This window comes from Dipteris shenzhenensis, chromosome 9 (assembly GCF_047967505.1).
Source record: "Dipteris shenzhenensis isolate YYH24624 ecotype China chromosome 9, Dip_SZ_1.0, whole genome shotgun sequence".
NCBI lineage: Eukaryota > Viridiplantae > Streptophyta > Polypodiopsida > Gleicheniales > Dipteridaceae > Dipteris > Dipteris shenzhenensis.
In genome coordinates, this window is record NC_141604.1 from 50,333,813 (window position 1) to 50,349,887 (window position 16,075).

General features: G+C 45.4%; 1 protein-coding gene across 1 annotated transcript in view; it reads left to right on the forward strand.

Annotated features, from left to right (window-relative positions):
• Positions 1–3,034: 3,034 nt before the first annotated feature.
• The window catches only part of LOC147898788 (uncharacterized), a 54,028-nt gene continuing 40,987 nt past the window's right edge, over positions 3,035–16,075 (forward strand). The window contains exon 1 of the mRNA XM_087378757.1: positions 3,035–3,256. Within this exon, the coding sequence (XP_087234883.1) occupies positions 3,109–3,256 (148 nt within the window). The 5' untranslated portion in view covers positions 3,035–3,108. The remainder of the gene's footprint in view (positions 3,257–16,075) is intronic.

Below are 16,075 nucleotides of genomic sequence, written 5' to 3' on the forward strand. Positions count from 1 at the left end.
CTGGCACTATATGTAGATGATATGCTATTGGCTAGCAAGAATACTTATGAGCTAGATGCATTAAAGGCCAAGTTGCATGAGGCTTTTGATATGAAGGATTTGGGACTTGTAGGCCATATTCTTGGTATGCGCATCACGTGTGATCAAAGTAGGAAACTCCTTTGGCTTTCACAGAAGGAGTATGTTACAAAAGTATTGCAACGTTTCAATATGGAGGGGGGGATGCCAGTGAGTACTCCATTGCCTCCATATGTGAAATTGAGTCATACAGATAGTCCCAAATCAAATGAGGAGAGGGCCACGATGGCCAAGGTTCCTTATGCATCAGCGGTTGGGAGTCTTATGCATGCTATGATAGCTACTAGGCCAGACATTGCATTTGCAGTGGGAGTTGTTAGCCGGTATGTGGCTAATCCAAGAAAGAGGCATTGGGAGGTAGTTAAGTGCATCATGAGGTACATGAAGGGCACCAAGGAGATGTGCATCTGCTTTGGTAAAGGAGGCATGCATGTACTTGGGTACATAGATTCAGAATATGCAGGGCACGTGGATAGTAGGAGATCCACTTTTGGTTATGTGTTCACCTTTGCAGGTGGTGCAGTGTCGTGGATGTCTCGCGCATAGAAGTGCATTGCTTTGTCTACCACAGACGTTGAATATGTTACAGCCACAGAGGGTTGCAAGGAGGCTATATGGCTTGATCGGCTAGTGGGAGACTTGGGGATTCATACAGGTGTACCGACATTGCATAGTGATTCCATGAGTGCTATTATTCAGTTAGCACGGAATCTGGTCTTTCATGCAAAGACCAAACACATTGAGGTCAGGTACCATTTCATCAGGGAGGTACTTGAGGACAAGCGCATAGATCTTGTCAAGGTTCATACATATGATAACCCTACAGATATGCTGACGAAGAGTCTACCTAGTCAGTGGTTTGAGTATTGCTGTGTATTGATGGGCATTGGATAGTATGCTCAGTGGTTGTTCTCCCTTAAAGGCACATTTTCCTTTAAAAGGGAGGTTGTGGGGGTTAAAGGTCACTGTGCCTTTACCCCGGTTATGTACAATACTCAAATGCATATATAAATGAATGAAAAAGAAAATTAGGGTGGTTCTGCACCCACCAAAACTTGTGTGGCTCTCTGTTTCTCTCTCTCCCTCTTCCATTCTTGCTTCTGTTGAGAGCACTCTCACAACCTTGCAACGCATCCTCTCCCTCTCCTCCTCCCTTCTCCTCCTCCCTCCTACTCCTCATCCTCCCTCGTTCTCCCTTCTCCTCCTCCCTCCTCCTCCTCCTCGTCCCCCTTCTCCCTCCTTTCTCTTCTTTCCCCCATGCTCTTACACCTTCTTCCTCTCCCACTCCTATGCTCTCCCTAAACCCTTAGTTCCTCAACCCTTAACCTCCATGATCTACGAGGGAGACGAGTTCTCCACCATGTACTCTACCCTGAACCTTGGATCCTCCTTCTAGCCCTGGAACCTCTTCTAAACTTTGGAACCACTTTCTAAACTTTGGAACCTCCTTCTAAACTTTGGAATCTCTTTCTAAACCCTGGAATCTCCTAAACTCTTCAACCCCCAATGAAGGTGAAAGCCTTCATTACCTCAGCCATGATGATACACGTTCCTTTTACACATGCATGTACTATATTTGCTTACCATACTTAAGCCTACGTCTCTCATCGGAATACGACTTGAGGTCCTAAGCTACATGTATACTACAAACGATAACCCCGATATATCTGTAGGTGACAAAAAGCCTCGAAACCCTGCATACTGAGAATACCCTGCTCTTCCTGCAAAAGTCGTGGGAAAGAGCCAACACCAGTTGTGCAGGGAAACAATCTGCTCAGCTGGCACCTTTATTGATCTGGGTGCCAGCCACCACAACTTGATCTCATACGACATGTGTACTCAGCTCTTAACCTTCAAGGTAACTCTTGAACCCACACTTGTTATGGTTCGAGCTAGTAAACGGTAAAATTTCCCCTACTATCGGTATGTATTGAAATTCCTTTGTCAGTTAATAACCATTATGTGGTGAGTCAATTTAATGCTATGCCAAAAAGTGCCATGGATGAACAAGTCATTTTAAGAAGGACATGGTGCTAGGTAGTCAATTGCCAAATTGATTGGCAAGAACGAATGGCTACTCTAACTAACGAGGGTTGCACGTCGGTGGTATTAATCGATGACAAGACTTCCATTCCAGTATCCCCTATAGTAAAGAAGGCCGGCAAGCAACCTATGATCCTAACAATGGCTTCCTCATCGTCCGCCACCTCTACTCCAAGGCCAATTATAGTGACACCAACGAAGTATGATGGGCCTACCTCAGCTGCTGCAATGAGTGCACATAAGGGCAAGCGCTCGTACTGGCACTCGAAGGACACAATCTCAGCTTCCACCTCCCACATCATGCTAAGAAACACGTCTCTCCACTCTCACGTTGCGCCCACAAAAGCTACAGCCGCACATCGAAAAAGAAACAGTTCAAGAAAATGCCAACCAACAAAGGGTTAGCAAAAGTGACGATCTACTCAGTCACCGCTATATGGATAATGCAACGACTCCTCACTTGTTGTGCTAAAAATAAAGCCAGTCATTGCTGCCATATTAACACCACCCACTGCTCTTACAAATGTTTGAGATTTGTAAACTTTCACATGGAGAGAGAGAGAGAGAGAGAGAGAGAGAGAGAGATGTCCAAAATCACTTTTTCCCAACTTAAAGTAAAGATCCAATTTGAAATTTCCTTTAAGAGCATACATATAATGAGATTTGTAAATAAAAGCTATACAAATTAAAGACACAGTAGGATCCAAACTCTAACCCGTTGTTGTAGACGGATTGCTGTAACTTCAACTTCAAGGAGTGCTGTATTTTGAAGCCTTCGAAGGCCTTTTTTTCCCTCCAAACTTGCAATACAAGGCCTAAAAAATTTGTGGGTTTCATAATAAGGTTAAAGAAATTTAAAGTTTTGTGCAGACATCGATTTGCAAATTTCGGCGTCCGTGGTTACGGGTGAAGTAATTGCATAGATGAACGAGAGGAGGGCTTTGGGCCAAACTTTTGCAGGCGACTGATCACAACGGTTCGTGGGCGATGGCTGCCCTCGCTACCTTGCCCCTGCTGAAGGCTATTGTGCCCGAGGGCACCCTCAAACGTGCCAAAGAAATCGCTTCACTCGATAAATTGCGCGATGTTCAGTTCGAAGGTCCTGGTCTGGAGAAATCCGTCGCCGCCTGTTTAGGTTGGTCGCGGTCCAACTCGTGCGTGCATTCAAAATTGTAATTCTTGGTTTAGGGAGTCTAAGCGCAACAAGCTTAGGTGTTGGAAATCAGTGGGATTTTCCTGCTCTCTTTGGTAAACGATCGACGTATATGGATCTCCGATAGCATGTACAATGCTGAAGCTCAGGAATCTCAGCAGGAGGACATCTTTTTCAGATTTGTCGAACCTATGGAATTGGTCACTTGCGTACCCTTTTTATGCGTTGAGTATCTTTTACAAGAGAGAGTGATGGAGGGTTTAACCTTCAATTGAAATGAGTTTGGTCGGTCTGTCGTATTGAACGACCAGTTCATGTTCGCGAGCGGCGTTAAGATAATTAGTACTGATGAATTAGTAACCAGTCAGGTTGCTGATTGGTGGCAACGCTTACTAGTCTATTTTGCATGAAACGCATTCTTGCGAACTTATGCAATTAAGCATGCCGGATAGAACAGGGAAAAGGGCAGAGCAGAGGACTAAACTAGCATATGGGGGAAGATATGTGTGTGTGTGTGTGTGAGAGAGAGAGTTTTATTGATGTCACACAAAAAGGTATGCGATACCAAGGAGGGACAAACTTTCCCAAATGCTTCTCTCTATCACTACGAACAGCGGAGTACTACATATAAAACGAAACCTAAACATTTCATTAGGAGATATGGCTTTTGTGTCATTATGTGGTACGAGTAGCCATCCCTCTTTATGGCCCATCGACCAGGCCCTAAGCTTGGCCAACCATGCATTCTTGACTGATCCCATCCAAAAGAAGAGCTCTGGGCTCTTTTTACAGTCGTGCTAAAATTAGCGATTTTTTATTGCACCACTCTTTTGGGCCCCCTGTTGCACACTTTGGCCCTAGGAATTTAATTGCCTAGTAATTGGGTGCACATTCACTATTTCCAAGGGCCCAATAGGGAATTTTAATTCCCCAAGTCCTGCCCCATGGCCAGACCCTCACGCCTTAGAGGCTCAAGGCAATCAATCACGTGCAAATTACGAGAGTCGCAAATCAAAAGTCCCATAATTTCACGTCCTCGTGACATCTATTTCACGGCGGCAGGGAGGCAAGCGTGCACGTGGAAGGGGGAAGAAGAAGGGGGGGGGTACATCTAGGAGAGTTGTATAGGCCTACTCAAGTTGACCAAAAGCCTAGGAGTGCCCATGAAAGTTCAAGAGCGCTGCAAGCGATTTGTAATCAGGAAAGCTACATTGAAAATACAATTGTACAAAAGAGGATTTATAGGGGTGGTGCCTCTGGCCTTAGAGGCATTAGGGCGGATGGACTATCAACTTGTCACATGTACTTAGAGGTCACGCACATGATTTGAATTGTGTCATCAAGTCTAGGCCTAAGGAATAGATGAGCTGAGAATGGAACAATATTGTGACCCTCCATAGAAGGGGCAATGCGCCAACCTATGAGCCCCCAAAAGATGACCCAAGCTTGGGCTTGATAGCTCTAGGATGTATGGTCGTGAGAGGGCTGTTATGTTGTGTGAGTTACACACGGGCAGATTTGAGTGCATACCTAGGTGGGGGGCTGCAGACGTGGCCCAACAAAAAGAGGATGGACCGGCTTCAAAATGAGCAGCCATAGTGAAATAATAATGGACAAAGTGGGGCTAGTGTAGAGCCCAGCAAAGGGTAGGTCTCAGCAAACAAACAATGGAATGGTTGGGACCTTAAATAGGCATGCCTAGGCCAAAATCAGTTCCAGAGGAGCTAGATCATCAGTTGTGAGCTGCCAGAGCTTGCCAGGTGTTGCTAGAGCAAAATCGCCTTTTACCAGGAGCTTCCAGAGCCTGCCTGGGAAAATCGTCATCAACCAAGACCAGCTCCAGTGCATCCAGGGTCTGCCAGAGGAAATCGCACTTGATCCAGGAGCCTGTTGCAGATTGGGATTTTAGCCAGGGTGTCCTTTGCAGATTGCGATTTCACTTCCAGGTCCTCCAAGCTGTGCCAGGTAACTACATCTTGTTCTAGATCTGTTTGCAGGTGTTTTCAGGCTGCTGCAAGGAAATTGCGATTTGTTTCCAAGTGTTTCTAGGCTGTCCAGGCTGCCACCCACAGGAGATTGCAATTTGCTATCAGGCTGTCTAGGCTCTGCAGGGAAGATTGCGATTTGATTTTTGGAGTCTTTTGGGTGTTGCTGCTGATTTTGGTAACTTTCCAGGCGTGGGTGTTCTCTTATAAGCTGCTTTCGGGGCTGTGCTAGGGTAGAATCAGCTTTTCTCTGCAGGATCTAGGGTTTTCCAACCTTGGTGACCTTTCTTCTGTGGATACTGGATAGAAGAAGGCTTGTTTTTGTCACGATTTGTGACGTATTCCTTTCTCTATATCTAGACTTATGGATGGTTTGATGAATGGACACTTGTGGAAGGGTATGCCCTTTCGACGGGACGCTTCCTATGAGGCACAACCCTTCACAAGAGACATTCTATTGAAGAGACACTTCTATTGTAATGTACCCTCTCATCAAGGGTCACACCCTTCACAAGGGGTACACACCTCTTCATGGACATACACTTTGGAGTACACACCTTTTCATGTGTGACTCTTCACTCTCTATATAAGAGAGGCCCAATTGTATGGATGACACATACTACCGATACACTACAGACACTCAAGCAATACAATTATTCCTTGTTCTCTGCTATTTCAGTCTCCTTTCAGTTCCTTAGCACATTTCTAAATATAGTAAATCTAGGATTTCTTACAGTGGTATTAGAGCAAATTTCGCTCCTACATTGTGCATGGAACAGATGGAGAGAATGACCGTAAACATTTTTAGCGCCAACCATAGTTGCACGAAACGCCCGTTTCGTGGGCAAAAACGGAAACGGCGAAACGGAAACGGCATTTCGTCAAGAAATGCCATTTCGTAAACCCTGCTTTTTTCCTAAACCCTAAAAATGTGATTTCGGCCGCCTCTCTTCATCTTTCGCCTCCTCCCGCCCGTTCCACTCCTCTTGTGCATCCTTGCTGCTCTCTCCACCTTTTCTAAGCTCTCTCCATCCCTCCATCCTTTGCTCTTGGACCTCCATCCTTCTCTCTCCATCCTCTTCATCCTTTGCTCCATCTTCTCCATCCTGCAAGCTGCAGCTTGGCAGCCTGCTCTCCAGACTCTATCCCTCCATCCTTCTTCTCTCCATCCTCTCTTTAATCTTACCTTCTATCTCTCCATCCTCCTCCTTCTACCCCTGATCCTCCAGGCTCCTTCCACCTCTCCATCCTCTTTTACCTCTATCTCTCCATCCTCCTTCTACGGTCTACCTCCCATCCTTTCTCACTTGTGACCTCTCCATCCTCCTCAATGCCGAGAGATGCTTATTGGGTCCATGTCTCCCTCCTAGATAGTTATAAAGGAGGCGGTGGCTCCAAGAAGTGGAGATGCAACTATTGCGGCATAAGCAAAACGGGGTCTGCCACACGGGTGAAAGACCATCTAGCAGGTGTTCCGAGCAAGGATGTAGGACCTTGTGAGTTCGTGCCTACTTCAGGGAAAGGTGGCCTAACAGAATGGAAGCGTGTGCGTATGGCAGCCTTGGCTGCAAAAAGTGGAGGACAAGGGCTGCAAGATGAAGAAGAGGCTGCTGACACTGAGCCATTGGATGATGCCAACACATTGGGTTTTACAAAGAGAAGTAGAGGGGCATCAACTACATCGAGCGCGGGTCCTAGTGCCACAAGAACACCCTTGCTACATGGATCAATTAGTGTGGATGCTAGTGCGGGGAAAAGAGGATCACTGCAAAGGTCTAGCATTCAAGCACGCTTGCAAAAGCAAGCAGTGAAGGAGGCCACTAGTGAGCTCACAAAGCTCTTCATACAGTGTGCAATACCCTTTCATGTGGCGAAGACTACACGATGGAGGAAGGCCATGAGAGCCGTAAGCCGCATTGGGTATGAATGGGAAGGGCCTACATATGAGGCCTTGCGGACAAGAGCTAAGAAGAGAGAGGGAATGTGTGGAAGACCAAATGAAGCCCTTGAAAGAGACTTGGAAAAAATATGGATGCACACTCTTATGCGATGGATGGTCAGATGCACGCAAGAGGAATGTGTACAATATTTTAGTGTCTTCTTGCAAGGGAACCATGTTCTTGAGAGCCATAGACGCTTCCACTGCAGGTACAGTGATTACAGGGCTGTATATTTGGGAGCATTTACGGGCAACCATTATGGAGATAGGTGTTGAGCATGTGGTGCAGGTGGTGACAGATAATGGCAGCAATTGTGTGTCAATGGGTGCCATGTTAGAAGATGATGATAGAGGCCAAGCAAAGTCTATCAAAATTTTTTGCATGATCATGGATGAGTCTTGGTGGAATCAGGCGGAGGCATTAATCAAATCGATTAATCCTATCTACATGGTGCTTCGCATCACGGACATGGAGGGAAGCACATTAGGGCTCTTGTACGAGTTTATGGACAAGATTGGAGAGGCCCTCAATAGAAACACTTCCCTATTGCTTGATAAGTAAGACTTTTTACTTTTATAATATGTATAATTATTGCAGTTACTAAATGGCAATTTGTTATCATGAAGCTTGGAATTTTCAGATATATATTATGTATGTACTATTATCTATAGTCTATGAATTTTGCATGCATAATGCATTCTAATTTCTTGTGGCATGATTTAGGATTGAGTCCATCCGTGCTATATGGAATAAGCGGTGGAATTGGTTCCACCGCCCAATCCATGCGGTGACACATGTATTGCATCCGCTCTGGTGCAGTCAAGAGCAATATGAGAATGACGAGTTGAAGGAGGGGATGCAACAGTATCTACAAAATTGGACGGGTGGTGACTTGGAGATGCAACGAAGAATGGAGGATGAACTTCTATTGTTCCGCAATCACAGCCTCTCCTTTGGTCGACCTACGGCTAGGCTCCGAGAGACACAGTTGCAACCTGTCTCCTGGTGGGAGAAATATGGCAAATGTACTACTTTGGTAAGAGTCTAAGAGACAAGTTCCAACGCCACTAGTTAGAGCCTAGTCGTTAAGTAATTTGAAGTTTTATCTACTACAAATATGTTTAAAGTTATTAAGTTCCTGATACTTATCTCGGCTTAATTGGCTTATGGCAGAAACGCCTTGCTATACGTGTTCTCTCACAGGACTGCAGTTCCGGTCCTTGTGAGAGGAACTGGAGCACTTGGGCCCTCTTTCACACAAAGAAGAGGAACAGATTGAGCACGGCTCAATTGGAGCAGTTGGTGTTTTGTCATTGCAACCTCCGTCTCCTTGAGTTCACCGTCGGCTGCCCCAAACCTCGCCAAGTGAATGTAGACAAGGTGGACGTGGAGAAGATGAAGGCCATACCATATATCCCACGGGAGGAGCTGGACATATACACCATGTTGTATGAGGAGCTGTCAGCACCAGCACACCACACACGATCATACACTCAACCATCTGGAGATGGTGCTAGTACTTCAGTTGCACCCGATGGTCCTGATCCTGATGTTGATGATTCTTCTTCAGACAGTGACACAGATGCCTCAAGCTTATCTGAGGACGCAGAGGATGATGATGACGAGCAGTCCATGGATGATGCAGATGATTAGTAGTCCTGCTGCTTTTTTTTATATCATCCATGGGTGCTTTTATTATGAGTCTTGCATGACTCATGAGTCATGAGTCATGATCATGAAATTTGTGGATCATGAATCATGATCATCTATGGAGTCTGGACATTGGATACTTTCAAGTTTCAAGTTTCAAGTTTCAAGTTTCAACTTGTGTGCTAAGTTTAAACTTTAAAGTACTTCAAACTTCTAAATTTCAGATTCTTGTAATGCCAAACTTGTTAGTCATGACTCATGATACATGTTGATTTCAGATTATTGAAGCATCATTCAAGAATTTAGAATCATAGAGGCATGAATGATGCATTGTTGCTTGAAGGCTGAAGCTTCAGCCTTCAAGTATAGATAATTGTAATTTGTATTATGTATGATTTGTACTCTATTGATAATTATATTATGTATAAAAAATAAATTTTTATACATAAATTGTATCATATTGCCGTTTCTGCCGTTTCCGTTTCGGTGGGACCCGGAAACTCCGTTTCTTCCGTTTTGGCTGGTAACTATGGCGCCAACCCTGCCTAAAGCAATCAATGGCCTCTCCATCTCCCACACATCACGAGTTGATGTGAATGGACACAACAAAAATCGTGTCTTTTCATGTGCTTGGGCTGTCCCAAAACCAAGGGATGCACCTTTTCCACCATCGGACACACCTTTTGATGAAGAGTTTTGACTCCTCACCCAAGGGACACACCCTATCGTGGAAAAAAGGACACACCTCTTCATGTGGGGACACCCCTTTTAAAAACAAGGACACAACCCTTCATGAAAAGGTGTGTTACACCATTTCTCTAACTCCTCTCTTACTAGATCACGGGAGAAGCACCAAGTATATCCACCCAGCCAATTCTGACAAGGCTACCCAGCTTGGGAGAGAGAGAGAGAGAGCTGTATCAAAAAAACCACGTAAAAAAATCCAATTCTTCACTTCTCTCACTAGCCTTGACAGACCCCAATTCCCTAGATAGATCTAGATGCCACATGTCATCCATATAGGGCCTTTCTAATGCAACATTTCACCCCTCTCTTGGGATGCATTTAATTCCTTGCCCCTAGGCACATTCTTTGCACTAGGCCCCTGGTCTCAGACCTATCTAGTCTGGTGCTATCAGCCCTCACCTAGGACCTTGACATTGATCCCTCCCGATCATTTACATAAAGCGCAAACACATATATTACAAAGATAGATCCTATAAGGGAAATGTCGACTGATTCTTCCGAGGTCATGCTACCTCGGCTAGAGCGTAACATTCCTTCCCTCTTCAGACATCAGCGTCCTCGATGATAAAGTCTGGGAACACTCTCCGCAACTGATATACGGATTCCCAGGTAGCTTCGGATAGAGGTTGACCATGCCATGCAACCAACACCGTGGGTATCTTCCGATTTCGTATTTGCATTGTTCCTCGGTCCAGGATTCCTGTTGGTTTGCGCCTTGCAATATCCTCTATCTCCTGAAACAAAACCACACCTTCGATTAGTGAGTCACCAGTATGTAAAAATTTCTTTAAACGTGAAACATGAAAAACCGGGTGCACCTTACACCCCTGTGGCAATTCTAATTTATAGGCTACACTGCCTATTCTTTTTAGAATTAACCACGGCCCACAGTATCGAGGTGATAACTTAGCACACTCTCCTGAAGTCAACGACTTCGAGTGCGAAGGAATTCTGAGAAAAACTTTTTCTCCTTCTTCAAATACTCTTATAGACCGATTTTCATCCGCATACACCTTGGCTCTATCCATAGCCTGGCGGATGTTAGCTCTCGCAAGTGCTAGCATCTCCCGCATCTGAACTACAAAGTTCGCGGCACTAGGCACTTTCTGAGGTACTCCAACTATAGTCGGATTGGCTGGTCTATAACCATAGTTCAGTTCAAACGGACTGAACCCAGTAGATGAATGTTTCCTATCATTGTAGGCAAACTCCAACAATGGCAACCACTTGTCCCATGTATGTTGCCTCAATGACACATATGCTCTCAGCATATCCTCTAAAGTCTGGTTGACTCTCTCCGTCTGACCATCCGTCTCAGGATGATCCCCACTACTCATTCCCAACTCAGTCCTTAGTGTCTCAAATACCGCTGTCCAAAAGTGACCGGTAAACCTGACATCTCGGTCTGACACTATGGATCTAGGCAATCCATGCAGACGAAATATATGTCTAATAAACAACTCCGCTACTTGCGGGGCACTAATAGACTCTCTAGTCGGAATGAAGTGAGCCATCTTGGTTAGACGATCAACCACCACAAGGATAGAATTATACCCTCCTTGTGTTGCAGGTAGCCCTACAATAAAATCCATGGAAATGCTCTCCCACTTACTTAGTGGTATTTCCAAGGGCTGTAAAAGTCCGGGTGGCTTCACCCGCTCGGCCTTACTTACTTGACACGAGAAACACCGTGTCACATATTCATGAATATGCTTTTTCATCTTTGGCCAAAAGAAATCTCGCTTCACGAGATCATATGTCTTCTCGACCCCTGGATGTCCCGCACACGGGCTATCATGGCATTGTCGAATGACTCTCTGCCTGAGATCATTCTGACCAAGTACTACAACCTTGCCATTTCTAACTAGCATACCATCCCTTATGGTATATCTTGCATAAGTTTGGCCTTTTCTGGATGCCAGGTCATCCTTTTCACTTTCCCCGGGTTTTAACATATGAGCTTTAGGCCACAAGCTCTGGACAAACTCGTCCACCTTCTGAGTTTCTCTAATCTCGGTCATTAGAGCACTCTCTAATACCGTGAAACTCAGGTTGTGCATAATGCGAGACAACGCATCAGCTACCTTATTGTCTTTTCCTCTTCGGTACCGAATCGTTAGATTAAACTCCTGCATGAGCTCTGCCCACCTAGCTTGGCGGCCCCTCAAGTCAGGCTGTTTACAGAAATGTTTCAGAGTATCATGATCCACATCCACATAAAACTCTGAACCATACAGATAATGCCTCCATGTTTTCAAAGCATGGATAACTGCATACAACTCCAATTCATGAGTTGGCCAATTCCTTTGAGAGGGAGAAAGCTTCTTGCTTTCAAAGGCTACTGGCCTTCCCTCTTGAAGGAGAACTGCTCCTACCGCAATGCCACTTGCATCGGTTTCTAGGAACAATGGTTTCTGGGGATCAACTATTTTTAACACCGGTCCAGTGACCACAGCTTGTTTTATGGTGTTAAAACTTTCCTGTTGATTCTGTCCCCAAACAAAAGGTACTTTATCTGAGGTCAGATCAGTCAATGGCGATACTATTCCGGAATATCCTTTGATATGCCTTCTATAAAACTGGACAAATCCCAAGAATGATCGCAACGCGGTCAGACTCTGAGGGATTGGCCAAGTCAGTATCGCAGCCACTTTCTTCGGATCCATCTCTACCCCCTGTGGAGTAATTATGAATCCTAAATACTCAAGCCTAACCATACACAGTATAGTTTTCTTTTTATTCACGTAAAGACTGGCTTTCCTCAAAGTACTGAACACTACTCTTAAGTGTTCACGATGCTCAGTAACACTTTTACTGAATATCAGGATATCGTCAATAAAATGTACTACGAACTTTCCGATATACGGACGTAGTAAATCGTTCATAAGCATGACGAAGGTCGCTGGAGCATTGGTAAGTCCGAAGGGCATTACCAAAAACTCATAATGACCAAACCTGCTTCTAAAAGCGGTTTTATGCACATCCTCGGCTCTAATCCGGATCTGATGATAGCCGCACTTAAGATCTATCTTGCTGAAAATCACGGCTCCATGTAATGCATCTAGCAAATCATCAATCCGAGCCATCGGATACCTGTGCTTAACAGTGATATTATTCAATGCTCTGTAATCTATACAGAGGCGAAACGTATCATCCTTTTTCCTCTTTAATATCACTGGTGAAGCAAAAGGTGAGAAACTTGGTTGAATCTGCCCCAACTTGAGGTATTCTTCCAATTGCCTACGCACCTCCGCTTCTTCAGTAAAACTCATTCTATAGGGAGGTCTATTTACAGGTTCTGCCCCCGGGATTAGTTCAATCTTATGCTGAACTTTCCGCTCTGGAGGTAACCCATAAGGTAGTTCATCCCTAAAACATTCAGAGAACTCCTCTGTTATAAGATTAGCCAGCTTGGCCATCTCACCACTTTGCGTAACATCAGTGCTAGCCGACGACTCATCCACCGACTCTACCGATGCGGTGCAAAGGTACAAAGATTCCACTTGAGCCTTTCTGATTTCCATCACGGAAACCAACGGTCCCTGAGGTATATCTTTTTCACCTCGCAAGACATAAAGCACATCATTCATCTTGAATTGATATATGTGCTTTTTCCAATCAATGGCTGGATTCTTACTAGAATGCCACGCCATTCCCAGGGCTATATCTGCATGAGCAAGCTTGGTCATTTCAAAATCAAGCTTCTCAGCATAGTCCTGAATCCGAAGCTCCAACTGGGTAACCCTTTGGTCCCATACTTCAGTTGAACTTCCATCTGCCATCCTGACTGTATACGCATAGTCAGATGGACTTGTCTTTAATTTCAGCCTCTTCACGAGCTTGGAGTTAATCACATTGTGAGTTGACGCGGAGTCAAACAACACAATGACATCATGACTGGCCACTTGCCCTTTCATTTTAATTAACTCCGTATCATTGAAGGCTGTATACCCCGTTGCTGCGGGCTTAGATAGGATGTTATCAGGTGCACTCGTCACTAACTTAGCAACAGACACACATAACAAATAAGGTACTAACCTCTGAGAAGATCCCGCTAGCTGAATCTGCATCTCTTCCGCTCTGGGACTTCCCTGCATCTCCACGTCGCACTCTGAGATCACCATCTCAGCCATCCGACGATCTTTGTTACGCGGACAATCCTTCCACTGATGAGGTTGAAGGCAACCAAAGCATAAGCCTTCCCTCCTCGCTTTTTCCCTTTGTTCTGGGTTCAAGGGAGACTTAGACCAAGCCCGGGCTGCCATTGGAGTTACTTTTCTCTTCACTCCAATGGTGGTACTTGGTTTGGGAGTTTCAGCCGGCCTCGCCTGCTTGGCTTGACCACTCGGCTGCGAACCACTCCCTTTACTAGTCCACTTCTTCTTAAACCCAGATTTCTTCGGATACCCATACTGGGTTCCGACCTGTGCAAACCCACTTGGCTTGCTGCCCTTGGCATCCTCGTAGTTCAGGGCTATAGCTATTGCATCATCAAGCGTGTTCGCGTACTTAGCCCGAACTTCCATTTTTATTCGGTCATTCAATCCAAATATGAAATCTTTCACTTGGATTGATTGAGGCAGGGGTTCGTCAACCTTCATTACACTCTCTCGAAACTTATCAGTGTATTCTGCCACTGATAAATTTCTCTGACGCAGGTTCCTATATTGATCCCAAGCTCGGGATGCCTCGTCAGGAGGTAAGAAGTGTTTCCTGAACTCTCTTTTAAACCCCTCCCAGGTAGTGGATGCTATGCCATCCTTTTGTTGTTTAATCCACCACCTATCCGCTGCCTCATTAAACATATGGGTGGCCTCGCGGATCTTTTTGATGTCATTTCTGATCTCACAAATGGCGAACGCCTCGTCCCATTTGTGTAACCAGGTCTCAATGACATCGGAGCTACGGTCGTTCATCCGACCAGAATACTTTTCCGGTCTGTAATTGGCAATAATTGGCACTTTAGCCTTCCTAGGCTCGACCGTATGGACACTAGACTCCGGTTCCATTGGAGCCTTTCCCTTCTCCTCTCGAGAAGGTCTGGCAGACATACTATGTATCGCTCTCCTAAGCTCGGACTGCCCTGCATTGGCTTGTAATTGCTGCGCTAACAACTGTTGCAAGGCATCTTCCAGCAATGCAATTCTGCCAGATAAAGTGTGAGCTACTGGGCGCGATCCCTGCTGGGTCGGCCGGACTCCTGATTCACCAGGGTCCCTCCTGGAAGCTCCTTCTTCTGCTTCCATTTGTTCAGTAGGTGTTTTGTTTAGGGGGTTTTTTTTTTTTAACACCCTTAGAACACAATAATCACAAACTGACGCTCTGAACACAATTCCCTATACTAGGGAATTCCTGCAATCCCAAATTCGCACTAACTAAATAGCGCTTTTCCCTATACTAGGGAAATCCCTGCAAACTACTCCGACTAAAGCATAACCTGTTCAAGCATAATTTATTCTTGCTGTAGCATCATCAACTGCGACCTCTGAGACCAAGAAAATCTAACTGCTCCCGACAAAACAGGAATAACGAAAATCAAAAGGAAAATAGATAGAGTGCTCCCTGGACTTCGGATCCCACAGCTTGCAGTCTGCATGTACGGCCTGCTCTCATCCGTACTCTGACATCTACCAGCGACCACCGTTCGAACGCTGTTCACCTCATCGCCAGCACGTCAGCGACGAAACACACCTCCACGCCACCAACTTGTGCATCGGCCGTTCTCGTCAAGTCCCCCGAACGACGTGCATAGCAAATCTTTCACCAGCTCACGCGATCCTCAAACGGATCCCTGCTCACGCGACGGGCTACCCACTGTCAACTGATTTCCTCGTGTCCGTTATGGTTTCGCTGCAGTCGCCCTGTACTCACTGTCAAGGCACCTATAACCCTTCCCTTGAAGTAATCCAGTACCCCGCTAATTCGTAGGTCCCCGCGTTCTTACGCTACGTTGTTCTGCGCCACCTACGAACTAATTTCGTCGAATCGCTCCAACAGCTCGTTCGTCGATTCTTTCACTCCTTCCAACCTTCCGCTCTGATACCAAAATGTTACACCATTTCTCTAACTCCTCTCTTACTAGATCACGGGAGAAGCACCAAGTATATCCACCCAGCCAATTCTGACAAGGCTACCCAGCTTGGGAGAGAGAGAGAGAGAGCTGTATCAAAAAAACCACGTAAAAAAATCCAATTCTTCACTTCTCTCACTAGCCTTGACAGACCCCAATTCCCTAGATAGATCTAGATGCCACATGTCATCCATATAGGGCCTTTCTAATGCAACATTTCACCCCTCTCTTGGGATGCATTTAATTCCTTGCCCCTAGGCACATTCTTTGCACTAGGCCCCTGGTCTCAGACCTATCTAGTCTGGTGCTATCAGCCCTCACCTAGGACCTTGACATTGATCCCTCCCGATCATTTACATAAAGCGCAAACACATATATTACAAAGATAGATCCTATAAGGGAAATGTCG